Consider the following 26,284-nt stretch of genomic DNA (forward strand, 5'->3'; position numbering starts at 1 on the left):
TCTAATTTAATTTTAGTATTACTCCAATTCCAGAAAAAAGGATGCAAGTCAACAACACTGTCGAGCGCAGACCTCCTCTAAGGGAAAGCCAAAATAAGGGTGCGTCACAATAAAATTTAGTATCATTGGAAAGTTCATTTATTTCAATAGATCAAATCAAAAAGGAAATGGATATATACATATTAAATAATTAATTTTCAGAAAGCCAATTCCAAATTAATGTTTGGATTTAAAATGATTTGGATTGTTTTCTTATGTAATGTGTCATTTCTTGTGAAGGATGAGTTGTAATTTTTATCAACTGTAAACTCTAACCATTAAAATTATTTAAAACAATAAATCAAATAATATTTTACTACATGTGTATTGACTCTGTGTAATGTATGCATTTCACTTTTTGATCTGAACTACTGAAATAGTGTTCTACGATATACTAGTTAATTGAGATGTACCAATTATAGAGTAAACTGCTTTCTACTCCATGGAAAATGGCGGACGGTCGACCATTTAACTGTCAGTTTGACTTCAACAGACAATAAATCTCTATATTTGCACCTTTTTACAAAAAAACAAAATTTACCAATGCATAATTTGGGTATTTTTTTGTAATTTTTATTATCTGTCCGTCGTCGTTCGTCTGGTCGTGTCTGTCATATTAGATTTCCTCTAGCACTCTCCATTTTATAATGGTTAATAAGAAGTGATATAGTGTAGACTGTAGAGAGAGGAAGGAGGCGACAGGTGGCGATAACGCAACATAATGGATGCCAACGGCAATTAAACCCCAAAAAGAAGAAGAACGAGCTCGGGCTGTAAAACAACAGCATCCGTTTTTATTTTGAAAGTGCACCGACGTCACTTCCAATGCGCGGGCTTACGCTATAACAGTAAGGAGCTAATACAACAAACCCACTCGCTGTCATCCACATTCAACCACTCATTCAGGCCCAACACTTTGTACCAGTAAGCACACAAAGGAGAATACCGCCAGCTTTTCTCCACGACCACCAGCACGTTGTGAAATGCCGTGCGCTGGACCATCGCGGCAATGCGACTTTTTGTCCGATTTTCTCTGAAGTCCAACACCCGGGACGTGAGTTGCAACGGCGGGTTGTTTTCACCCAAGTTTCCCCCCGGTGGTATGCATCGCCCCGGCCTTTGTTAGCTCGCAGCTGGCTGTGAAACTTTGAGCTCCGATTGCCGATCAGGATGAAGTTGCAGTGCGATGTGGAGGTGGTGAATCGTTTGCTGCCCACCTTTGGCATGAAAAGTCGCGGCAAGGGGGCGAGAGCGGTGCTGTCCATCGGGAAGCACTTGGACAAGAGCGGTCAACGCTGTAACGTCTACATGATGATCTGCACGGCCAAGGACAGAACAGGCTCAAAATATAAGGTCAGAGAAGGCTCCTTTATTCCTGACAAACATACTGCTGTGCTATAGGCTGATTATGTACCTTCTGTCATCTAGTGGGAGAGCATTTATATATTTTTGCCTGTCATATATGTCGCTGGCATGGATAAGGTAAATGAACAAAGTCATTCGTACAAATTAATTATTTTTTAGACAATTCGAGTGAACACACCTTTTCCATCATCCGACTATTTGTTTGTCCATCATGTTTGAGATTCAGAGGACACAGTCCCCTCCAAAAGTATTGATTTGTTTTTGTTGTATAGTGAAGACTCAAAAGCCACACACACACACACACACGCACACGCACCCCCACTCCCACACGCGCACGCACACACACACGAAATAAAATAATTTCAGCTATTATTATGTCAACGTGTTAAACAATTTATGATAGAACACCTTTTGTCTTGACCCACTCGCGTTTCAAGTGAGCAAAAGTATTGGGAATATTACTTGCCTGTATCCGAACCCATCTTTATTCTTATAGCCCGGTTTGAATTAAATAAATAAAGCCTAGTTAGCTTATGGTCGTTTGTTTTTTTTTCCCCACATACAACCCCAATCAATTCACATCAGTTATTTTCCTCTGTTAATATGTTAAGATGAAGACTGATACAGTAGTAGTTGACAGAGTGTAGAGAAATTTAAGATACAGAGGTGACATCATAAACAAATTCGAGCCCTGCACAATTTAAACATCTCTCACTGCCTGCATGCGAACAAAAGTAGAAATAAAACAGAGCTTTTACTTAATGACCTGGAATGAAATGCCCGAGCTAAAATAGCCTTTATCTTGCCCAACGTTAGCGTAATGTGCGTAATCTGTATATTTATTGTACAATATATATTAATATACTATGACCGCACAGCAAACATAATCAGAAATCTAATTTATTTCGACACCATAGAAATATCGTTGTTATGATCTCATTAGCTGCTTTCATGTATCCACCACAGGATGATTTTATAAATTTTTTTAAAGTATTGTGACACTGTAAAAGTGACGCATGCAAACAAGTGTGAAAAAAAAATTGTTGCATTCCTGTCTGAACCTGTGGTGAGTGTGATGTTGTGAAATGGATTTTTCCACTTGTTGAATATGCGTCAATTTTGTCTTGCAGCTCAAAGACAACATTGAAAAATTCTTCACTTGGTTTGTGGCGGAGGGAAAAGCCACGGTGAGATTAAAGGAACCTGCTGTCGACATCTGTTTGAGCAAGGTAGGGGTGTTGACAAATTGTCAAAAGGCATCGCGGGGCATTTAATTGCCAGTTCATTTACTATAGCAAGTGTCCACTTGGCTGTTTGTTGCCTGTTCAAAAGGCGTTTGTTTTGACGGCCGTGGACAGACACCATGGCAGCCTGATCGTTTCCAGTGGCTGTTGAGCCTGAATGCTGCCAGGCAGCAGTGACCTTTCACCTACATGTTTAACACTACTGACAATAACATTCACTTCCCAAATGTCCAACAGTGGGTTTAGACGGGTCAACGTGCAGTGTTAGGGCTTGCAATGACAGATCATCATAGCAGATCCAAGTACTCAAATCTGGTTTAATGCTTATATTTGATCTAAAAATAATAATAATAATAATAATCTGCATGCAAGTGACACACATATGACTAAAGGAACACGGTGAATCCATATGAGCAACCGCTCAGATTTAAAGTAAATGCCAGAAGTATTAACATAGAGCAATGAAAACACACGCGACTTTTCCCGTTTTATTAAAATGGCTGCCGTCGACAATTCTTTTCTTATATTTCTTGATGTAGCATGTTTAGACCATGTTTTTTAATTTTTTTATTTTGTATACTAAACCGCAGCAATTTATGGGGGATTGGGACTGAGCCTTGTTGCCAATTGCAAAAAAATAAAACATGAGCAATTGACACTCCCGCCTCTAAAATGACTTATGAATAAATGCCTGTAAATTTTAAAGTGAACCTATTCGGGAGGGCTCGTCAATATATATCGTAGACACCTAATCACTATCAGTAGAAATCGCACTCAATCTAATATTGAAAAAGCAAAATCAGGGAGGAAACCCCGCCGCAAAAATTGTTCGATGCAAGTCGACTGCTCCTCCATATCCACAAACTGACGACGTGACTCGATGCTCAGGCCGACGCAAACAGCTTGAAGAACTTCCTCTCGGCCGCTCGCTTGGCGGACAGGGGGTGCAACGCCAGCAGCCTCCCGCTGTCCACCCTCACGCCCGTCCGCGCCAGAGACGTGGAGCAGCCCAAGAAGAAGCTGACCATCGTCTCCAAGAAGGACTACCCGCTCACCTCCAGCTTCCCTTACTCCCTGGAGCAGCTGCAGGTCTCCTACTGCAAGTTGTCGCGTATCGACATGCGCATGCTGTCGCTGAAAGGTGTGTGAGGTTCAGAGATATCGTCAAAGCTGCATTTTTATTTATTTTTTTTATGCATCGAGACTTATCCCTCACACATTGCTTACATCTTCTTTATTTTGGGGATTGTGCAGCTCTTCGTAAACTGGACCTCAGCAACAACCACATCAAGAAGCTCCCGGCCACCATCGGCGATCTGGGCTGCCTGTCCGAGTTGGTCCTGCACAATAACCACTTGGAAGCCTTTAGCGAGGCCCTCTGTCTATCCACACTGCAGCGGACCCTCCAGCTCCTGGACCTCAGCCAGAACCGGCTGCAGTCGCTTCCCGCTCAGTTCTGCCAGCTCCGGGAGCTGGTGAACCTCAAACTGGACGACAATAAGCTCGTCTTTCTGCCCTTCCACTTGGGACGCCTCAGCAAATTGAGGTTCCTCTCCGCGGCGCACAACCAACTCGCCGTGCTGCCCGGCGACTTCCGCAAGCTGAGACTAGAGAATCTGGACTTGTTCGGGAACCCGTTTGTGCAGCCCAACCCTCTGTACCACACCATGCAGCTCACATTCCCGGTTTCTCTTCAAGAACTGGCTGCCAGGGCTATAGCCAACCTCAGGTTTGAATCATTTTCCACTTCAAGATTCCGAAATCGTGTCCTCCACTTTGGGCTTTCCTTAAAATTAAATCATGCATTCCAATTTTAATATTTTTACTTTAGAAAAAAAAAAACTTGACAATGATATTTTAAAACAAGTCTTGCTTTTATTTTGGGGGTTGACTTGATTTATCCTGATCAATTCTCCAAAAAAGAGGCTTCAAGCATTTTATTGCCACTCCCCGTTAAAGTAGATTTTTAAACTCAACATAGAACAAAGAGAATTATATGCTGTGTACCGATACTTAAAGTAATCACATAACTTTGTCTTTACATCCACTACCTTAATGCTAATCCTCACGAGTAATGCTCAAAACACCAAAGACGGGCAAAGTGTTGCTGTGTTGCAAACTGGGCAGATTTCGATATTTGGCAGAATAAAATTCCAATCACAGATTAATCGGATGTAAAAAACAAATAAATAAAATTTCATTTGAAATTTAAATGTAGTGAATAAAATATTGGATTTTGGGGGGCGTATTTTAAAACCTACAAAAATAAAGATGAATTATAATGTTTGGATGTCATCTTTTTTTTCCTGACAATTCTCAAAGAGCCAATTAAAACGGTCGGCCAGTCGTCTTTGAGTTATTACAGCCCTCTAAGCAAACTAATGTAGAACAATACTCACTGTCACATTTTCTTTATCTTCTGCGAAGAAAAACTAATGTTAATGCTGAGGAGTTGCGACATCTGCTGGTTCCTGTCGCCTTTTCTAAAGTACAATATTTCGGAAAGCTATTTTCCCCATTAAAAAACACATTCCAATTTTTGTGAAATGGATTAATGGCATTTCCATTCATTTTAATGTGAAAACATTTTGCGTGAACACTGAAATTGACTGGCTGATGTATTTGTGCGTTTGTGAGATTTGCTCACTGCACAAGTTCAGCTATTTCGCACAGTGTGCGACGAGCCTAATAAATTCAATCGATCGACAATTTAACTTCATAAAACGGGGCATCAAATTGCATATCTTGGCCGCTGGCAGCTCTCTCATGCCCCACCTCATCATCTAATGAACTTTCATTTTCTTTCCTCAGAATCCCATACGGACCTCACCTCATCCCCGTGCACTTGTGTCGAGACCTGGAATCGGCTAAGGTTTGCGACTGCGGCCGCTTCTGCGTCAGCTTTTACATCAAGACGTGCGTGAGCATGAACCTTCATCAAGTTTCTCACACGGTGGTTCTCGTGGACGATATGGGAGGGACAGACGCTCCCGTGCAGCAGCACTTTTGCTCCCTAACTTGCTACTCCAAGTTCTTGGACAATTCCCTCCAGAGGGGAATCAGATGAGGACGGTGTGGATGTGACACTTAAGTAGTTTGGGATGCTCAACCAACTTTTATAAGATGGGTGAACACTGTACTGGGGTCAGTATTGAAAATTTTGCTTCTGGAAATACAGATCCAACATTTAATGAATAGAACAAAGAAGCAAGCATAATTACTCCAGCTGAATTTAAAATGTTCCTGCTGCATCGCCCTACTGACCTATTTGAGCAGGATAAAGTAATAACGCAATTAAAATGTACCATGACCTCATTGCCTCTCTACAAGGAGCAGACTATAGGGAGTTTTTTTTCCTTTTTTTTTTATTGTACTTGTGTCCCACTATTTTTCTATGTGTTAAGCATTTAAATAAAAATATCCATTTGAGGACGTTTACTGTGAGACCTGAAAATTATTTGTCGCCTGCACAATCTGAGCTGTGTTAATTCAACCTGAAGAGTGAGCCCAGTATATCGTGAGGGGATATGTTCCAGACCTCGCCCATATGGAAATCTTTAAACAAAAATATACATTTTTTTGTAGTTTTACATCGGACTGAACCAGTTAGAAAAATAATGTATTGTAATTTTTCCCCCTCAATATTGCGATTACGATTTAATATGCGATCAAGCAATAAATGCATTTGCATTAATAACCAATCTCAGATTTACTGTATAGCAATGTGTTGGTTTTATAGGTTAGCTTAGTGCGGAAATAAAGTCAAATCAATTATGTAAGGCAGTTTATGTACTTGAATTAGAGTTCCAACACTTTGACAATCTTTTACGCATTCGCTATGGTAACTTCATAAACCTTTACAAAGGTTTGGAGACTGTACTTAAGTACAGAACTTATCTAGATACTATGAAATAATTGTTATATATATATAATTTTTTTTAAAGCCTCGTGACCCAAATGAAGCAGTTTCATCAAACTGCATCCTTGGCTATTTGAAAATTGCATTCTACTATATTGTGATGTTGATTTCAATTTGATTAATTGTTCAGCCCTAAGGAGACCATTAAAAAAAATTAATATCGTTTTAATCCATCCACAAGAACAAACGCAAGCATTCCTTAAGACCTGTTTTCACTCTCACACAACTCTTCAAATAACAAGCAAAGAGTGTTTGATCCAAGCCGTTTATTTGTCACTCCTTGTCGAAGATTTCTCTAAAACGGACACAGTTGATAGCAAAAGTCTACAGACTCCTGTTCAGATGCCAGCTTTTTATGATACAAAAAAAATAGATAAACGAGCAATTCTTCAGTCTTAGTCAAGTTCATACAGGAGGGAGTTCCGGAAGAGGAATCCCGCTGATGTGGTGTGATCGCTGATGACGGTCACATTTCCATCTTGGTCAATTTCTCTCAGTGAGACAGGCAGAGTCTTCTTGTCTGCTTCTGGTTTTTGGACGAGCTCATTTTCCGGCAGGTCCTCCTCCTCTTCCTTCATCCTCACTTCGTCCTGTGTCGAGGTTGGCGTTTTTTCCTCAGGTATGTGGCTTACTTTGTCGCCTCCACCCATGTTGGAAGCTTCCTCACTTGTTTCTTTGGTGTTTTTCAAGTTTATTTCATTAGGCAGAGCTTCGCCAGATGGTTTGTCCTCTTGTCGTGGATCCAGTTCCATCTAATAAAAATAAATAAATAAAAAACATTGCTTTATTGTTCTGTGTATTTTTGACTAGGTGATTCCAGTTATATACAATGCCACTAGGTGGCAGTATTGGTCTGCAAATATCGTATTGCTTCCTTCTATAAGGTGCCTTTTGTTGCTACCATGAGTCGTCAAAAGGTGAGCTGTGGTCTTTTGGAGACACGGTGTCATCAGATCTCATTGCAAAGATAATTATAGCCTCAAACGGCAACACCTGCTATTGTTAGGAAGCGTCCTATTGTAGGTGTGGTGTTTTTAAAAGTGGATGGTACACCCAGTAATTAATTGAACCACTGTGTCTCTTAAGGCTGCTATTGTGGTGGAAATGCTGGGTCATAAAGTTCTCTTTCTGAAGTCAGGAATTTGGGTATCATTCGTTCTTTTCATTTGCCAGTGGCAATAAAAAAATTAAATGGCGACACATTATTCGGTTTTGTTTCAAACGTCCATCCATCTATTAGCCATGACAGATTTCTCATATTTCAGATTTAAGCTCAGGTAAAAAAAAATAAAAAAATAATGGAAAATTGTGACCAAGTTTCTGATTCTAGTATTTAATTGTTCAGGTTGACGTGAAATGGAAATCGCTTTGATCGCAGCAGTTTAGGTCACGTAATTTGAAGAGCAATTTTTTTCCCCCCCAAAAGTACAGTACATTTGTTCAGTACAGTTCAGTTGTATTTAACTTTTAGGTATAATATATTTGCATTCAATATTTTAGAACTGTTTGCTTTCAATTAATTTGGTAACATTTTAATTTAACTAAGATTTTAAATTAATCATTATTTGTGCAGTTTTTTTTTTATTTTCCCATAAGTTCAGTGTTAATTTTGAAGCTTTATATAAGTTTTTACAGTGGCTTAGATTAATGATATATATATATATATATATACTTTATAGGTGTAAAATATCTGCCTCCTTTTTTGATGAACACTTAATGCCACTTAATTTCAAAATCCGTCGTTATGGTAGTACTAAACCATATGTTGTACTTGTCCGTGATACAATATTCCTCATGGATCAACCGATAGATCGTGGTCATGGTTGGTCTGATTATGCCATAAAATCTTAAATCAAATTTCGACTATAAAATTAAAATGTGGCAAATCTGGCATTTTCCCATTTTTTTAAGTTTATAAAACTGAAAATATTCAGTGACTTTTTAATTTTTGACTGCCCAATGAAAATGGAGAGAATGGATGTCACACAAATTGTCAAGACTCACCTTGACGTCCTCTTCACTCTCTGGAGCTTCTTTCATCTTAGCGTTCTTCACGTGGTCGCTTGAGTCTAAATATGCATCTTCTTGCACAGAAGAAATCTGCAGTGGATCAACACTTGCTGGAGTTATTTGACAGTGCACTCTCTGCAGTGCATCTTCATCCCTCTCTTGAGTCTTATTTTGATTTTTACTGAGGTTGGTCTGATTTTCTTGACTGCACACGACATCCTGTCCTTCAGTTTCTTGTGCGTCCCCCTCGCTTCTCTTCCCTGGCAATTGTTCCTCTTCCCTCACAGGATCCTTACTTCCGTTATTGTTGAGGTTGACCTGACTTTTTTTCGTGCACATGTCATCCTGTTCTCCAGTTTCTTGTGCGTCCTGTTCCGCAAGTGCTTCACATGTTCTCTTCTCTGTCAATCTCTCCTCCACACTAACATCTTTTTGCTCAGGTTCCTCAACACTATTCTGATCGTTCTTCTCCTTCTCTTCTGTCCCTGCGATTTCTTGCATATAAACATCCTTCACTTGGGCGCTTGAGTCTGAATAGGACTCCACATATGCGTTTTCCAGATGAGAAGGTTGAGTGGGGACCACAGGTAAAATCTGGAGCAGATTTTCTTGATTGCAATCAATTCTATGAGGCGCATTTTCTTCCCTTCCTGGTTCCTTATTTTTATTTTCATTGAGCAAACTTTCTTTCATGTTAAATGCATTCTTTTCTCCATTTTCCTGTGCAATCTCTCTTGTCTTTTCTTCAGCTCCTAGAATCTCTTCCACCAGTTTTTTACCTGTTCCCTTCTTTTTTGATTGCTCCTCTTCACCACTGTCTTCTTCCTGATCGCCCATCGCAGTTTCCTCTCCATCATCCTCACCTTTAATTACCTCCGCTTCAAGTACTTGACTTTCTTCAGCTTCCATCTCCTGCTCCTCCGTGCCACCTTCTGTCCCATTATTACCCCAGCAAAAATCCATCACCTCATTGGAGGGAAGGACGGGCAGCGTGACTGTCAGTTGTCTTCTCTGCTTGCTGAACTTGGCTTCTCCTCGATCCTCATCCACTGGGTAGGACAGAGGCAGCTCCAGCCTGTAGGCGGGCGTCTCGGACTCCAGGAGCAGACTTTTCTCTTTCACTTCCAGGCTGGCGTCCGCCACCGACTTCAGCAGCGGTACGTCGATAGTGATGACAATTTCTTTGGGCCTGGGGCTCTTTCCAGAGTCTCTGGAGCATCTGAAGTCCTGCAGGTCGATGAATGATCGGTATTTCACAGTGTAGCTGGGCTCAGTGGGCACTTTGCTTTTCTCATTTTTAATTTGGAAGGTCTTGGGTTTGGGATCAGTGCTAGTTTTTGTTTTTTTTTCATCTGGGTAAGGGAAGGCAAGTGGATGATCTTCAGGCTTGGCTGTATATCCTGGGATGGGTTTCCGGATGACGCAAGGCTGAGGCGTGCCCTTGTACTTTGTGTTCATCTCCCTCACGTTGTTTTTGTCCAGCGTCACCTTAAAGGCATCCTGGATTCCCTGAATGGCCGTGCTGCTCACCATTTGCATGAATTCGGCCTTTTTGTTAGCTATGTGGAGGGTGTCAGGGTGGAAAATGACATCATAGATCATGATTTTGTTCCCTTTTGGATCGGTGTCTTGCCTTCCTGGGTGCAGATTGTGAGGCAGTGACCAGCACTGCCCTCTGCGACCATCCTCAGACTCCCCCCACTTACACTCAGGCTTCCCAACTTTGTCATTAGCGCAGATGTTGATGTAACACTTCTGCTTACGGTTCACACTGGTCCTCAGAGCCCTGAATGGCTTCGGGTGGATGAACTCGATGTTATTTCCCCTCTCCTTCTCCAGCATAGCAATCTCCTCCTCATAGATTCTCCTATTCTCTGGATCTGCTATCTCCTGGGCGTAATCATTCAGCATTTCCCTGAATTTCTCATCTTTAAACGCCTTTGTCAATCTCTTCATTTCATCTGCTGTCATGTTGAGCTCTTTTAGCTTTTCTCCAATCTCCATAATGAAATAGAGCAATCACAGAGAACCCAGTGAAATAGATTTAAAGATGGTACTATATTACAGCAACAGTGAAGGGTTCATCTTCAGTTTACCTGCAATGAGAACCCCCAGAAATGAACATGTATGACATTATCTGAGTAGCATTATAACCCTCATCCCAAAAACTATTATAGCATAAATTATCGTGGTTTTGTTTTGAGTTCTATATATATTTGTGTGTGTGTGTGTGTTAAAAATGCCCTTCTACAGGTTGGAGACAATCACATGTAAACATAAACGAATATGGCGATATTATAACCTTTGACTAACTATGAATTGAAGAAAAGAGAGTTACGATCGTGACGAAAAATTCTACATGTTAGCTTAAATTGTACTTTAGGTATATTTTGTGTCGCAAGTACTTACCGAACATTTTTCCCGAATTCAATTCAACGAATGTCTTTAGTCGGATTTCAGGTTTGCCTTTAGACGCTGTGGAGGAGCTAACACAATAGGAGGCTAGTTTAAAACTCCATTCTCTTCTCTCAAATAGTCATGTGTACTGTAACCATAGCAACGAACACAGCGTTGATACCAGGATGAAACGAAGTGCATTAAATCAAAAGAGCAATACAGTTTTTTAAATGAGTCCACAATTTTAGCATATGTGTTAATATGCTGTTGCCTACACAAAGAAACATTAATAATAATTTTAATTATTTCGAGATTTTTATTTTCTTTCACCAAACTAATCGATTGTGTGTCACGTGACTTTACACTCATTTACACAAATTATTTGATTTAACATACATTTGTGGGACGTTTTAAGTAATATTTTAATATATTTCATTTAAAATAGAGTTCTTTGTTTGTTTTAATGGTTGTTTTACTTTTTCGTTTACAAGCTACGGTAATGTTTCAATGTAGCCACTAAGTGTCGCTGTTGACCGCGCACCTGAGGACTTACTCAACCTCAAGTAAGTCGGTCAGTAAGGCAAAAGGGCGGGTGTGTAGGCAAGCGTTGTGATTGGTCGCGCCCCCAACGGTTCATTTTTTCTCTCTCTCTGATTGGGAGGAGGGCACTGTTGCTAGGTGAGACCACTACCAGGAAGAGACATGGAGGAGGTGTTAGCCGATACTGGCACACTATGCAAGTTGCCTTAGTGCCTTATATAATTATTTTTCATTTCCTGAAAAATATCTAATGATAATAACTATAGTATAATTAGGTAATCATAACGAGGATAAACTGTATAAAAAATTAATGGATGGCTCATTAAGTATTACAAGTTAAAACAGTGGTCACCAACGTAGTGCACGCGGCCCACAAGTACCACATGAGTAGATCACCGCCCCCTCTCCCGTCCTGTTCTAAAAAATTTTTAGCAGTCATGCAACATTGAACTTTCTAGGAACGTTGTAGAAGTGATCATTTATCTGTTTCCCAATTATTGTGAGAAATTATTAAAATGATCACCGTCTTTACATAAATGAATATCATTAATAAATGTGAATGAAAATGGTAAGCCCTTCACATGAATCAGTAGCCAAGAAGCAGCTCTCAGTTTAAAAAAAAAGGTTGGTGAACCGTGGGTTAGAATTTACCTTTCGTATCCAACTATCCATATATTATAGTACTCGTGCTATTAGGTTAACGGAAAGTTGGAGCCAATCCTACCTGACTTTGGGTGAGTGGCGGGCACTGTACACCTTGGACTGGTCACCAACCAATTGCAGCAGGGCACACGTAGAAAACAATCATTCACACTCATATTCACACCTATAGGCAATTTTGTCTTCTATGAATTTAACACACCTGATTTTAGAATATGGGACGACCCTGGAGTACCTGGTGGAATGCCACGTGGATGAAGAGTTAAGATTCAAACACGCAACCTCAGAACTGTGAGGCCGGTGTGATAAACACTACATACACTCTGTGCTGGTGCTCTTTGCACTTAAATCCGTCAAATCAAAGTGCCCATAATGCATCATAATCTGTCTTCAATCATATGTCAATGTGAGCTTTATAAAGCAATATCCTCTCCTTTGCCCCATGTGAACAAAAGTGATAAGATCTAATGGTGTGTAAAAAAAAAAGAGAGAGAGAGAGCACACTCAACATTTTTAGTCTGCCCTGACTCATTGAGCAGTCTAGCAGCTTGGTGAATAAACAAGATGTGACGTCTCTGCGTGGTCTTACAAAACCAAGCTTTTATAGCCCCGATAAACCAATCAGTGGGCCAGAAAGGAAGCTGTCCCACATGCTTGTCAGCACATTCGGGAGGATGCGCGTGCGAGCTTCAGACCAAAAAAGGGCGGCGAGGGCGAATGGTATGACACGCAGGATGTGGGAAGGCACCACTCAGTGTCTTTTATGGACGATCGCTGACTCAACTGAGAGCCTACACCTTGTTTTTCCTGGATTCGATACTGAAAAAGTCATGACTAAAAGTAGAAAACAACTAACAAAGACAGCATGAACAGTAAATGAGTCATCTTTTTAATTACAAATATGTATTAAATAATATGAAAGTTACACATAGAGGTATGCAGTAATCATAAAGGTATTATCATAGTAATGGTGATTACATATGAATATTTACATTTTTTTTTATATGTCTATCAACATGTTCCTCGAGTGGGACACGCAACAAAACATTCACATATGCGTCACAACAAATAAAAAACGTCGCGGAAGGGTGGAAAATACGAAATTCAAAGTCATACAAAGGCTTTGGCAAAGAGTGCATCCATTAAACAAAAAGAATCCTTTTGTGTCAATGTACAAATGAGCAGTAGAGATGTAAAGGTCCAGTGCATGATTTTTTTTTTCTTTTATTCCCGTGAGTCAAGACGGCCGTATGTGCCAGGCCGCTCCCTGCATTAGTTAAGTGTTCCTTGCCTATTGAGAACCGGCAGGTACCAGCATGCTTATCGTAGCCAGGCTGGGTTTGCCGGGAGGGTTCTTGCCGGCGGCCATCTTGTTCAGGTTCCGGACGTCGGCCTGCCAGGTGGGAATTTTCTTGGTGGTCATGTGGCGCCGGGCGTGTTTGGTGAGGTGATCGCTGCGCATGAATCGCCGGTCGCACACGGGGCACACAAACTTCTTTTCGCCGGTGTGCGTCCGCCGGTGGCGTGAGAGCTCGTCTGAGCGGGCGAACCTTTTGTCGCAGCCATCCCAGCTGCAGCTGAACGGCTTCTCACCTACAAGGAAAAAAACAAAAGGAGGTGGTTAGCATGTCACTTTAGCAGTCATAACAAATCAACGTGAAGCCCTATTCATCTAAAACTGGTACGGGTACCACAAAAGTGCTGAGTAAAGTACAGTTCAGTTGTGTTTAACTTTTTTTTTTACATTTTCAAGTAATTTTGAACAATTTGCTTTTATAATCTATGAACTACAAATAATCTATCACTGCTGATGTATGCCAGCACCAAAGTGACAGGCAGGCATACAGTGAACAGCCGCATATTTGCGCTTCACTATCCACAAATTTGTTTTTTTTTTTTTTTTGGGGGGGGTTTATACAGTAAAACCTCTTTCATCTCGGGTTCAAGGTTCGGATTTCTTTTGTACAGTTAATAACCGCACTTTGGGATATCGGTCATCTTCTAGTGGTGTAATTCCAGCATTGACCACTAGATGGCAGAAGACAAATTACTTTGAGACAGTGTTTGAAAGAACAGGAAGTAAAAGGCACAGCCTAGTTTTGGTTGAAAATGATTGAATGCCATCCGCTGTAATCCTGCTTTATACCTAAGGAAAGTGACATCTGAAAGTTCATTTTTTAATTTGTAGTTTGGAAAAAAATGTTTTTTTTTACTGTCAACAGCGGGATTGGAACACTGTATACTCTTTTTGAGTTATCCATTGCTCTTTCTCTCTCAAAATATGCAGTTAAATGTGTTTGTATTATTTTAAAGTATGATTAAAGACCTTTAAAAAAAATCCAATGCAACTCCATCACGAAAACATTCTTTTCCACCTCTGAAACACTTCACGCCTCCGTCCTTCCCTTTCTCACGCCACCGCTGAGATTCTCATTCTCAATCATTACTTCCAGACTCGACTACTGGCATCGGCCTCCTCTTTGGACTTCCCTCCACTCATCTCCAAAACTGCAATATGTCCAGAACTCAGCTGCCCGCCTCCTCCCTCACACCCGCTTCAGGTAACATCCTTCCAACAACTCCTTTGGCTCCTCATCCAACATCGTATCCAATGCAAAGATCTTCTACCGATTTACAAGTCCCTCCCATAACCTGACCCCATCTTACCTCTCCCGCCAATGTCTCCCCCGCTCTGCTGACTCCACACTCCTAACGCTCATCACCTGCGCAAAGCGCCGTCCCGCGGTGGACTGTGCTTTTGCCGCCTATGCCCCAACACCCTCTGCAACTGACTCCCAAAACTCATCAGTAACGCAAGACTCATTAGAAATATCAAATGTCCTCTGAAAAACCACCTGTTCAAACTTGCTTTTCATTCATTTCTGTTGTCCGTTATCGTTTCATTGATGGTTGCATCCGTTTTTAGTTGTCATTGTTTGTCCCTTACCCGCACTGTATAATTGCAGTGTATTATAACTATTATTAGGAAGTATGTTGAAGTGATGCATCTTTTTATGTTGGGGAGGAGCTACGTTTAGCCTGGGTTGTAAGTGGACATTATGGAGAGTCTTTGCATTTTTTTTTTCAAAATAAAATTATCTGCGTTTAGGATCATGATTGGTGGAATATGTCAAATTTAAAATATTGATATTGTTTGTTTTTTCCACCCCAAATATTTGTCGTAGGGTTTGGGTCCTATCATCCGCAAGTTGTCGGTGTTTACTGTATCAACCTTTTGTGAAATTTCTGTTTGGAGAGTGAAAAATGTGTCTTGGCACAATCAAGGTTGTGGGAACAACTTGCACAACAATGAGATCACTATCCTCCACTGTGGAATTCTTAGAAACAGGACGTTACGACAGCCGTATTGAATTCCGCATCCTCGTGAGCAATTAACAACGGGCCAAAAAATGCTCACCCGTGTGCGTGCGAAGATGTGCCTTGAGGTGCGAGCTCTTGAAGTACGTCTTCCTGCAGCCGGGGAAGTTGCACACGTAGTTTCTCCGGCGGGAAAAGTCCATTTTTGTGGCCGTGGTGCCGCCTCCGCCGGGCCCCGTGGGCACGTAGACGGGAGCCGGGGCCAGCGGGAGCAATTTGGTGTTGCCCAGCGTCATGACAGTCTGAGGGCCATGAGGAGCCTGGGGGACCGAGGACTGGGGGAGGACCAGCATGACTGTGCCCTGGGGCACCGCCGAACCCACGATTAGGGACTGCTGCACTGCGGCGGAGGTAGGCTGGGGTAGAATGGGCGCAGAGGCAGTCCGGGCCCCGGTGGAGGTCGTCTGGACTGTGCTGGGGATTAAGGCTGATAATATACCTGATTGGCCGCTAAAGGGGAACATCTGGCAGATGATTTGAGGGCTGGTGACTGGAGGTGGGGTTAGAGTCGCCTGAGCAGGGGGGCTGTTCTGCGGTTGACTCTTAATAGGAATGGGTGTGGGGACATTGTCCAAAAAGGGCTTGGGAGGACCAGCCTCTGTTGTTGAGGGTGTGTCAGGAAGAGGAGATGAAGGCGTGACGCTCGGCTGCTGCTGCTGGCGGGCCGTCACCTTCACTAAATTGGGGGCCACTGGAATGTGGTATTGGCACGGGGAGCTGTCCGCCGTGTGGCGGATTACGCTCGTCGCCATGGACCTGCAGGGAGGGGCGAGTGAGGGCGGGCTCTTGGCCACGGAAGAGGCAGCGCATTGCGAGGACGTGCCGCTGCTGGAGGATGAGGTCTCAGCAAAGCTGGGGCTGTGAGGCGGAGTCATACACTGTGACGAGAGCAAAGACAACAATCAGGAGGGCCGTCCACACAAGTCGTAGGTGGCTGCCTCTCATTTGACAGGATGGAGATTTTTATGACCCTGCATGCAAAAGGAGGATTTATCTAACGCAATGATTTGTAACCAGTGTGCCGTGAGGGCTCATTAGGTATGCTGTGGGAGAGCTGAAAATTCTTGACTTCTCTTTGAGTGAATTGTGTACCTCCTGCCATGTTCTGAAAGAGCATTTAATTGTTCTGCCTGTTACTATAAATGACTGACATGGATTAATGGCCAAACATATTTGAAGTCAATACATTTTTTAGACTAATTAGGTGAAATTGGATGATTTCCCACAGCTGGTTGGGAAACACTTTTTTTCTTCCCCCAAACTTCTTAAATTCTAAATTATTCAAATTCATAAATTTTCTACACTTGTCTTCCGTTGGGTTGCAGGTAGTGGTGCATACGAGAGTCTGATTGGCTGGATCGGCTCTGCCAATATTTAGCATTTCATGCAAAATTGGGGTACATAACAATTTGTTTAAATAGATTGGATTATTGTTTTTTTTTAACGCGTGATTGACTCCAAAATCCTAATTGGGAAAAGCTGAGTAATTGATTCCACTTAAAAAGTTTATCAGCTTGCCTGTAGAGGCCACAAGATGGCAGCAAATTACTAGTTTTGTCTAAATGAAGCTCCTCAACTCACTCCCATTTTTTTCCTGAGCACCATAATGGCCCTAGATAAAATATGCAGGTATTCACTGTCTGACATCAAACATGAATCTAAAGACAGTTTATTCGCCCAGACAAAACAACCAATTATGGATCTCTGACTGTATAGTTAGTGGTATGAATCTTACCAGAGAGGAAAGGGACACAAAGTCTTTCGAGGGCTCCGGGAGCTCGGGTGGCAGGATGGAGTCGCAGGAGTCCGAGGCTGGGGTCAGGGGTCGGGGCTTGCAGGGGTTGGGCCTGTTGCCGCCAACAAAGTGGCCCCACGAGCTCATGCACACCAGCGCCTCAGCGGCCTCCAGGTCTGTGTACTCCAGACCAGGAGAGCATCGGCTGTTGCCACCGGGGACGGGCTGCTCGGCGGTGTCGTGCCTCCTCCGCTTTGCGTAGGACCCACACTGCTCGGCAGACTTGTTCTGAAGGAAAGAGTGGCGTAACCGATCAAGTTCTGACTCAGGTCTCATCACGGGACAGAAATAACCGGACTGACAAAGGGTAGGACTTGCTGCTCAATCATTGTTTCCTGCATCTCAACTTGCAAATTAAATAAGTGGATGGAGCGCTGCTGAGTGACTACACCCTGGCCCAGCATGCACTGCCCCACATTTGGAGCCAGGACACCTCCCATGGCCAAATATAGACCAAAGAGTGACGTGTTGCCCAGATGAGCCATGTGAAATCCCCATAAAGCAGGTTTGCCTCTGGGAGCTTGCCCATACCTATTATGCCTTCTTCCATTAAACAAGCCCCCAACATAGGTTTACATGCAGGGACACGCTCATTGAAAAAGAAAGGAGTTATACGTTAAATTGACAGTACCACAAATGAAAAGATTCAATAAAAAAAGATGACGAATTGAACAAAAAACGTGACGTAGGCTGCGATTTCGCGCTAAAAGGATGTTGTAATTCTTCAAATACGACCACACGTCGCATCACGTTGACGGTTAAGCAAGTCATGACAATCAAACGCTCATTTACAAGTTAGAATACAAAAATAAAGTCGTCACAATGGTTAAAACAACTATAAAGAAGAGGGGGAATTTGTCTTACCACGCGAGGGTCCATTTCGATATACTTCCGGGATGGCATGCGTGAACAAAACGTTCAAATGTCACTTTTTCTTGCTGGTCAAAGCCCAGTTAAGTGAACAAAGAGACGGCGCTTCCCGGTGCCGCTGCTTGTTCTGAGGCAGGGCTGAGGTCGCTTCTTTTTTTTTTCCACCACTCTCGGACTGGCTCCCTCTTTTCTCTCAGCTGTGTGAGTAAAACAGGGGGCGGAGAGAAAAAAGAAAAACAAAACTCGTAACGCGGACCGGGCGGGTGGCAACACTCGACCAATCGCAATCGTGTGTGTGCAGCAGCTCGTCCAATCGGTGGGCGGCGTGCGCGTGGACAGTGCATGCTCAGCGGGCGGTTGGAGGAAACGGGGTGCGTGGCCGTTGGTGGGCGTGGCCTCGCGAGTCAGCAGTGTCAGAGTAAACCCGGTGAACTGCTATCCGTTAAACTAGGCGAAAGGTCGATTGAGTGTATGCTGCCTTCGTGGGCTATAGGAATCCAAAGGCATGACGCGTTTAGCATAGTGTCGCGCATTAAGAAAGGATGATACCAAATTGTAAACGCAAATGGATCGACAAATATGTCGTCTCGTGACTATTGAGCAAAGAAGTGGCAAAATAATTCCCCACTCTGTGCTTAAGTAGAAGTACAGATGCTTGTGTAAAAGCTGACTTTCAAAAGAAGTAGATCCAACTCCTGTAGTACGTGCAACAGTAAATAATCTTTTTTTTTCTTCAGCTGTGAATTATATTCAATACCCTTTTTTATTTGACCTAATTTATATATTTGTTTTTCCCTTTTCTTTTTTCTTTTATCATTTTTGTTTACTTTCATTCGTTTCCAATTCGGTTTAGCCTTTATTTTTGGATTGTTTTCTTCAAGTTTTTTTAGGGTGTTCTTATATCTTGTGTATTTTAACATTTTCATTTATTATTTTTTTTTTTCTCTAATTGTTTGTTTCCCGATAAATATATATATATTTTTCTTGAATTATTTAGTTTAGTTTTTTTTATCTGCCTCTATTTGGTATGGTGAATTTTAGAATAATTGAATAGATTGTTTAAAACAAATTAAGCGGGTTTTTTTCTCATGTCTTAATCAAATATTGAAAAAACTAACGCATTTATCCCATTTTGACACATTAAGTACTGATTTGTTTTGAAATGTAGGCAGTCAAAGTAAATGATTGTAAACTATATTAAAATATTATTTCTTCCAAGTAACCTCAACTAAGTAACATTACACAATTCCAAGCTATTCCTGCGTGATATGACCAAATTTTTGTACATCACATGCCATGCAATTTAAATGTCAAAATGTGTATTCAGGTCACTTACTTAAACTCACGGCATGGAAAAACACCTTAGCTGTGGGCAGATTATTCGGCGCAAATGATCAATTATGTTACGCGGGTGATTTGGAAAGGCAATTATAAGCAAAGCCACGTGTTTCACAGAACAGTTGTTGACAAGAATGCAGGTACGTGGACTCATGCTGTTTCCGATAGTCTTTGAATGCAACATTAGACTCGATCAAAGCGCGCGCCTCTATTTGTTTTTAAGGTGTTTGTGCGTCTGCTGAAAGAAAATAGATTTTAAAAATAAAACGATGGCGCTAATTTCATGTCCTTTAGAAGCACACCGTTTTAAAGTGACTTTGATGCAATGATCTAAAATGTGTTTATTATTAATGTATAATATGTGTATTCTAAGGCTTTTGTTTCAAATATTCCAAGGTTTTATTTGTTTTTAAAATGTGCCTAACAGTGAAAATTGAATGCGCTCAATGATTTGCCATTGGCCCACTGACTGCAAGTTTCCCACCAATACATTCCAGTTACGTGTTGCATCAATTCATGAGACCATGTCAGTGACGTGTCTCTTAGTTGTTAAACTGAAGATTGAAGACTCAGTCTTGATGCACCAAAAGACCCCCCAAAGCCACATTCCAATCTGCAGAACAACTGATAACCAAAAGCAGATAAAGAAAACATTCATACAACTTAACTTCATTGATAATACACAGTCACCTTGTTTTCCCAAAAAATGCATATGCAAGAAGCAAAGTTAGTACTGACCTACATATGACGTTATATCACTGACACAGTGTAAATGAAAGAAGCATGTGTCACAAGGCCCACACTGAAAAAAAATCCAGCCAGAAATATCAACTGTGAAGTTTATTTAATAAAGAAAAAATAGGAGCACACATTTTTTGGGTCGTAATTTCATCTCAGGCCTTTCTTTGTGAATGTTGATCCTGTACTTGCGTGGGTTTTCTCTGCCTTCCATCCACGTTCCAAAAACAGAAATGCTTAGTTCAATGAAATCCTGAAATTTTCCATCGGTGTGAATGATTTTGTTTTTTTATTTTTGTCTGTCATGTGTCCTGTGATTGATTGGCAACTAGTCCAGGGTGTACCTCGCCTCTCAGAAAGGCTCCAGCTCACCCGTGACCCTAATGAGGACATGCGCCATAGAAAATGGATGGATGACTCTTATTTGAATTTCCCCTCGGAGTTTCCCCATTTTTGAGTCGCTCACTGAAATGAGCGTCGACACTTGAGTACAATGACAATAAAGGGATTTCTAATTCTAATTCTAATTCTATTAGAGACAACAACGAACCATTTTATCCTGCTTTGTTACTTCCCATCACTGGATGAACCCTGTAGAAAAAAAAAAAACGGATGAATGGATGGTGGCACACATTTAAAAAACGTTTAATTTTCATCAATTAATTGAAAAACAGGACTTCTTTTTAATTTGACAGAACAGAAAATGCACTAAGAGACAGAGACATTGTTTTAGAAAGTAAAAGCAGATGTTTATAAATATCTGATTTTGATTCAAGACAATGATAAACAGTCTGATTTCATAGAGGACTAAAGATAATTGAGAATATTATATTTCCTGATCAGAGGATGAAACTGAGAATTTGGGCATTTTAGGTCTCTAAATGAAAATCAAAAATAATTACAGATTCATTTGATAATCAATTATTTTTCAATCAATCCTTGCCAACGTGATTATTATAAGGAATTAAATCTTTAAAAAAAAAAAAAAAAATCCTTTGCTGACCACAATGACCACCGCTGAATTAGCGTTAGCATGCAGCAGAAGTAGGTGTGTGCTGCTTCCCACCACTGCAGACCCGTCTACGTGTGTGTGTGTGTGTGTCCCATACAGTCTAAGCATGACTGTAGGGTGCAATGAGGGCAGTGTGTGGCATTGCAGAGGAACGGGAGGAGTGAGGGAGTGCATGCAGTGCAGGGGTGGGGGTGGTAGAGTAAACGTGCGACAGGCAGCCCGCTCCCGACTGCTGTTTGCGCTCCAAAGTGGGGAAGTCCGCTTCAACTTAGAGAATCTGGAGGAAAGGTTATGTGGGCCCTAGCCGGGCCTCCGCACGCACACCTCCTCCTGGGTGCCCCCCCCCCTCCACCCATCCAGGAAGTTCAGGAGTCATCGAGGATATGGAGGGAGGGATGGGGGAGTTGCCCGAGCAGGGTTAAATATACTACCCCAGGCCATATTTCAAAAACAGCTCCTGCACAGTTCTCTGACAGACGACCAAAGACAACGGTTTCACTTCTACGTCATCCATGAAGTCACGTTACAATAGCCCCAACATTAAGAGTTTCGAGGTTACGAACAGCGCTCAATGAAGTAGTTAAAAATCAGAATCATTTTTATTGGCGCAGTATGTAAAAATTTGTAGTTGGAGCCTGTATTGAGCCCTTTGTGTTTATAGTAAATGCATCCATTTTTTTTTTCTGAACTAACATTAACTTATCATCTTGCAATTTACATCATTAATCATGCCCAAAGATGTGCCTTATAATTTAAACCTTCAGCTGTCGTCACTCTCTAATCAGAATCAGAACCAGAATCAAAATGCCCTTTATTGTCATTATACTCAGTGTACAACGAGATTAGCGAGCTTCCCTTCTCCAGTGAAAATATAAATAATAAAATAATAATAAATGAAACATTTCCCTTACTGAGCAATTCATTCAAATGTACGTAAAATGACAATATGATCATGACATCATACCTTCTCAAACTGAGCCATAACCATATCAAATTGAATCGTAATGCCACTGAGTTGAACTAAATCAAATCGAAGTGTCCTTCCATCGTTTTGCACCCCGCATATTGAAAACCGCATTCATTGCAAGGCACATATTGACAAACAAGCATTTACTCTCATTTTCACTCCTCTGGACAATTTTGAGTTTCCAACGTGCTTAGTTATTTTGTGATCATTAGAAGTTTTAACTCCGATCGAATTGTCACGATATATGGGGTCCCTCATGGGTCTGTACTTGGCCCCCTTTTGTTCAGCCTTTATGTGCTATTCTTGGGACACAATTTTTCTCAATGGCAATGTCGCATCATGGCTATGCAGATGATACAAAACTATATCGATCAATGTCCTCAAGTGACAACAGTTCAATAAAGGTGTCGTCTCACAGTTTAAGCAGCAGAGGTAGGCGTGTGAGTAAATTTTCCGTTCATAATCACAGGTGGCTTTTTGTGTCTCAAAACATATTTGGGATGCTTATTTAAAAAAAAAAAAAAAGTTTTATCTTGTCAACAACAAGATTCAAGCTCCTTTTAGGCGAGAAGAGAAAATGTATATGCTGAAGTGCAGCAGCGGTGGTGATGTCATTGTCGTGAACATGGTGGACGCTTCGTGTAGCTCAGCAGACGTAGCCCAGCCCCCTTTCCTCTCCCACACATGAGCAACAACAACACATTCCACCACAAGCCGCCGCTTCCTGATTGGTCTGCGGAAGTCACTGAGGCCAATCTGCTGCTAGGAGACACTGATTGCCAGCTTGCTTGCTGGCTTGCTGGCTGGCTGTCTGTTGTCATGGCAACTTGAGGAGCAGGAGGCAGGGTTGCCGGGCTCCCTACGGTGGAGCCTCCCCTGGAGACGCACTGAGCATGTGCGCCGGCGCCGCCTAATGATGCTTCTGCTGCATTGGGCTGCAAAATCTGTGCAATTGCCATCATATTGGCCTCGGTGTTACTGAGTTCATTTCCACTACGCTGCACCTCAGCGGAGATCATCGCCGCTATTTTCAATGGACACAAGAAACAAAGAAGAGCTTGTGTTATGTCATAACAAGTGTGTACACAGCGAGTTCATCGGCTCCAAGCAGGACATTTTCAAATTTCTACCTCTGAGCGATTTCTGTGGAAGTGACTCACCCAAAGACAACATTTGTTGTAAAAAAATAAATAAATAAATAGGGACCTGCCAGGACAATCATCGACAAATAAAATGGAGCAAAACAATCAATAAACACAGGTAATAATTTACTTGCTTACATAATAAAGTGGTTGAAATGGAGAATATATACTCAGTAAAATAAGTGAGTAGATGGTTGAAAGTGGTTATCAAGGTACACAAATTTAATCTGAATGCAAAAAGCATAAATTAAAAAAATATGTTAAGTTAATCAGTACATGGCAAGTGTGCATTACTACTCCTAATCAGGCACTGCCTACATTAATAATGAATAAATTTATATTAAATAAATGAAATATACACCGAAATCATGGTATGAAAATTACACAATGAAAAGAACATACAGCCTTTGGATCGGAGCAAAGTGGCTGGATGCTTCATTTACATCTTGAAGTCTCCACAGACGCAAAGCACATACAATAAAGAACATTGTCCATACCATTTGTCCTCATTAGGGTCAAAGGCAAAAGGCAAGAGTGAGGAGAAACCCCACTCAGGAAGGAACTGGGATTTGAACTCAGGACCTCTCGAGTTGATGCTGGCCACAAGACCAACATTCATGGAGATTTTGAGTTTTCGAAGAGACAAAAAAAAAATGTCCTCAGATTCTCGTGGATTTTCCCTTTTTTTCCCTCCGAATATATTAAAAGCAAAGAGCTGGCTGGCTTTCGAGCACAGAAACAGAAAGTGTGAGGTAGAATGAGGACAAGTGAGGAAAGTTGGCACAGTGTCTGGAGAGAGAGAGAGAGAGAGAGAGAAAGAGGGAAAGAGAGAGAGTCAAAGACTGAGAGCAGATGGCTTCATCCTAAAGGGATGAAAAAAATGCGGGGGGTGCGGTGGGGGGGGGTGCAGGATGGTCAATTTTGCCGCATGAGGTTGGTTAAAAAATAGCTACATGAGACATCCTCCACACTTGATTGTCATCACCGTCATCTTGTTTCACGCTGTCTCCGCGTAGACTGGGCATAGACACACATTGAGGCACACCCACGACAATTATGAACAGCACTTGCTTGCACGTCACACCAGTGCACACCTTGTTGAGTGACCTAGTTACAACAACAACAACATTTCTGGGAAGATTTATTTTTTTGTCAAAATGATCCCCGTTCACATGGACCCGCAAAAATGGTGTAATGTGCATGCCAGGCCAGAGGTTGGTGATGTGACTTTATAAAGAAACAGGACACAAATTGGAAAAGTGTTTGAGATAAACTGATATTTATGTTGCTTTCAACTCTAAAAAAAACAGAAAAAAAACATTCATTATTATGCTGCCCTGGTAGCGCAATGGACTAATTCCAGAAACATCACACATACCCGCAAGACTCTACCAAGTCTCCTTCCTCAAAACAGATCTTTGTTTTAGTATTATTACTGACCAGGGTAGTAATAATGACACATTTGCATTGAAGTTTTCTTTTTAATTCGGTTAGATAATTTTTTTATTGCAGGTTTATTAGTTTTTATTTGGTTTTTTTTACATTTTTGCATCCTTTTAGTTTAGTTATTAGTTTTAGTTTTTTTTTAAATATATGGAGTATTTGTTGAGTGTAAGATATATTAAAAAAATGGTCCCTACGTATTGTGTGATAAAGTAAAGTAAACTGCAATTCTCAAACAATTGTTGTTGTTGTTATTGTTGATTACAGCTACACCAAAATAAATATACAGGTATATGAACACCGACAGCTCATGTACAAGATTATTGAAAAAGATAAAAATGAAGGGCATTTTCTCTATAATTATAGTTTTCATTCATTTTATAAATATAAGATGTACGTTCAGTTAGTTTTATTTTGATTGATTTGATTTGATTTTTATTGAACATACAAACAGAACAGAAATGAATATAGTCATAAATAAAATATGTAAAAGGAAAGAGGATAAAAAAGTAAATGTCATAAGCACAGTCTACATGTTCAATAGGGAGTAGGAAGAAGTAGAGAACTTATCTAGTCCTACCCCCTTGTTCTCAGTGTATTTTTACCTAATTTAAATTAATACAATAGATCGTCCATATATATCTAAAAATATATAATTTTTTTCAAAAGCATTTTCATTTGTCATTTAAGAAGGTTTTTTTTTTTTAATTTAATTTTATCGTTTTAGTTTTTGAGCATAATAACCTAAATACTGACCCGTGAGTCATGAGATCCAAACTGAAGGAAAATACAAACACGAAGAAACAGCCGGCTATAGCAGTAGAAGAAGGAACAGAAAAATGTAGCTAACAGTTGGCTTTTCCAGTTACCAGAATGCAGGTACAAAGTCCATTATTTTATTTGATTAATTTTATTTCATCAGCGGGGACAATGTACAAAATTAAATTTTCACTAGCTCAAAAAAATATATATCAGAATCTCCGTCTCGTTTTTTTTTTTTAATATTACAAAAACCTGGCATTTAAACAGGGGGTGTGTAGACTTCTTATACCGCTGTATTACATGAAACGAGATGACAAAAGTAAAGTCGATGCGTGACGATAATGTAACGTGATTCCAGGAATTCTCCTATTTGCAATATATTTGCATTGCTCGATGTTCAGCCTTGTATGAGTTCTTTCATTAGCATTTCAGACGGACTTGTCATTTGTAGGTCCACCAATCTACTGCACCGCTTGAGAGAGCTTTCACAAAGAATATTATTTAAAGGGCCAGCACAGGAAATGACATCCAGGTGGTGTCAGCACCGGTGTATGCTTCCGGAGTCCCCACAGTGTTGAGCCTTTGCCCATGCAGACATCTGCTCCTGCACATTTCAACACACACTGTAACACACACGCATCCATCAAATGACTTGAAGACAGCAG

The 26,284-nt window shown here is 41.1% G+C and overlaps 3 protein-coding genes across 4 annotated transcripts; 1 reads left to right on the plus strand and 2 right to left on the minus strand.

The window, feature by feature from the left end:
- The first annotated feature begins 841 nt into the window (after positions 1–841).
- lrr1 (leucine rich repeat protein 1) lies at positions 842–6,080 on the plus strand. The gene is made up of 5 exons (XM_088304285.1): positions 842–1,392; positions 2,535–2,633; positions 3,537–3,789; positions 3,903–4,377; positions 5,460–6,080. The coding sequence occupies exons 1-5, from the start codon at positions 1,210–1,212 to the stop codon at positions 5,713–5,715; spliced, it is 1,266 nt and encodes a 421-aa protein (XP_088160411.1). The 5' UTR covers positions 842–1,209; the 3' UTR covers positions 5,716–6,080.
- A 738-nt stretch (positions 6,081–6,818) lies between these two features.
- On the minus strand, positions 6,819–12,557 carry dnaaf2 (dynein axonemal assembly factor 2). Of its 2 annotated transcripts, XM_088306121.1 has the most exons (4): positions 12,377–12,557; positions 12,239–12,276; positions 8,572–10,673; positions 6,819–7,319 (listed from the first exon to the last, which is right to left on the minus strand). In XM_088306121.1, the coding sequence occupies exons 3-4, from the start codon at positions 10,579–10,581 to the stop codon at positions 6,963–6,965; spliced, it is 2,367 nt and encodes a 788-aa protein (XP_088162247.1). In that variant the 5' UTR covers positions 10,582–10,673; positions 12,239–12,276; positions 12,377–12,557; the 3' UTR covers positions 6,819–6,962. The 2 variants fall into 2 exon arrangements, with proteins under 2 accessions (XP_088162247.1, XP_088162240.1); XM_088306114.1 differs by lacking the exons at positions 12,239–12,276; positions 12,377–12,557 and adding an exon at positions 10,987–11,098.
- A 485-nt stretch (positions 12,558–13,042) lies between these two features.
- LOC148343138 (Krueppel-like factor 11) lies at positions 13,043–19,671 on the minus strand. The gene is made up of 5 exons (XM_088316118.1): positions 19,554–19,671; positions 18,212–18,414; positions 17,288–17,575; positions 15,593–16,430; positions 13,043–13,767 (listed from the first exon to the last, which is right to left on the minus strand). Exons 2-5 carry the CDS (start codon positions 18,248–18,250, stop codon positions 13,466–13,468), a joined length of 1,467 nt encoding a protein of 488 aa, XP_088172244.1. The 5' UTR covers positions 18,251–18,414; positions 19,554–19,671; the 3' UTR covers positions 13,043–13,465.
- Positions 19,672–26,284: the final 6,613 nt, after the last annotated feature.

Source organism: Idiotropiscis lumnitzeri, chromosome 1, assembly GCF_059441095.1.
Source record: "Idiotropiscis lumnitzeri isolate Australia: NSW breed Sydney's pygmy pipehorse chromosome 1, RoL_Ilum_1.0, whole genome shotgun sequence".
NCBI lineage: Eukaryota > Metazoa > Chordata > Actinopteri > Syngnathiformes > Syngnathidae > Idiotropiscis > Idiotropiscis lumnitzeri.

What these genes read in the sequence shown, in the direction of transcription:
- dnaaf2 (XM_088306121.1), bottom strand. Translation starts at nt 10,581, where the DNA reads ATGGAGATTGGAGAAAAGCTAAAAGAGCTCAACATGACAGCAGATGAA. An exon ending in AGAGTGAAGAGGACGTCAAG is followed by an intron (nt 7,320 to 8,571) that starts GTGAGTCTTGAC and finishes TATTTTTATTAG; the next exon opens with ATGGAACTGGATCCACGACA.
- LOC148343138 (XM_088316118.1), bottom strand. Translation starts at nt 18,250, where the DNA reads ATGCCATCCCGGAAGTATATCGAAATGGACCCTCGCGTG. An exon ending in TCGAAATGGACCCTCGCGTG is followed by an intron (nt 17,576 to 18,211) that starts GTAAGACAAATT and finishes TCTTTCCTTCAG; the next exon opens with AACAAGTCTGCCGAGCAGTG. An exon ending in TTGTGTCCCTTTCCTCTCTG is followed by an intron (nt 16,431 to 17,287) that starts GTAAGATTCATA and finishes CTCTCGTCACAG; the next exon opens with TGTATGACTCCGCCTCACAG.
- lrr1 (XM_088304285.1), top strand. Translation starts at nt 1,210, where the DNA reads ATGAAGTTGCAGTGCGATGTGGAGGTGGTGAATCGTTTGCTGCCCACC. An exon ending in GCGCATGCTGTCGCTGAAAG is followed by an intron (nt 3,790 to 3,902) that starts GTGTGTGAGGTT and finishes GGGATTGTGCAG; the next exon opens with CTCTTCGTAAACTGGACCTC. An exon ending in AGGGCTATAGCCAACCTCAG is followed by an intron (nt 4,378 to 5,459) that starts GTTTGAATCATT and finishes TTCTTTCCTCAG; the next exon opens with AATCCCATACGGACCTCACC.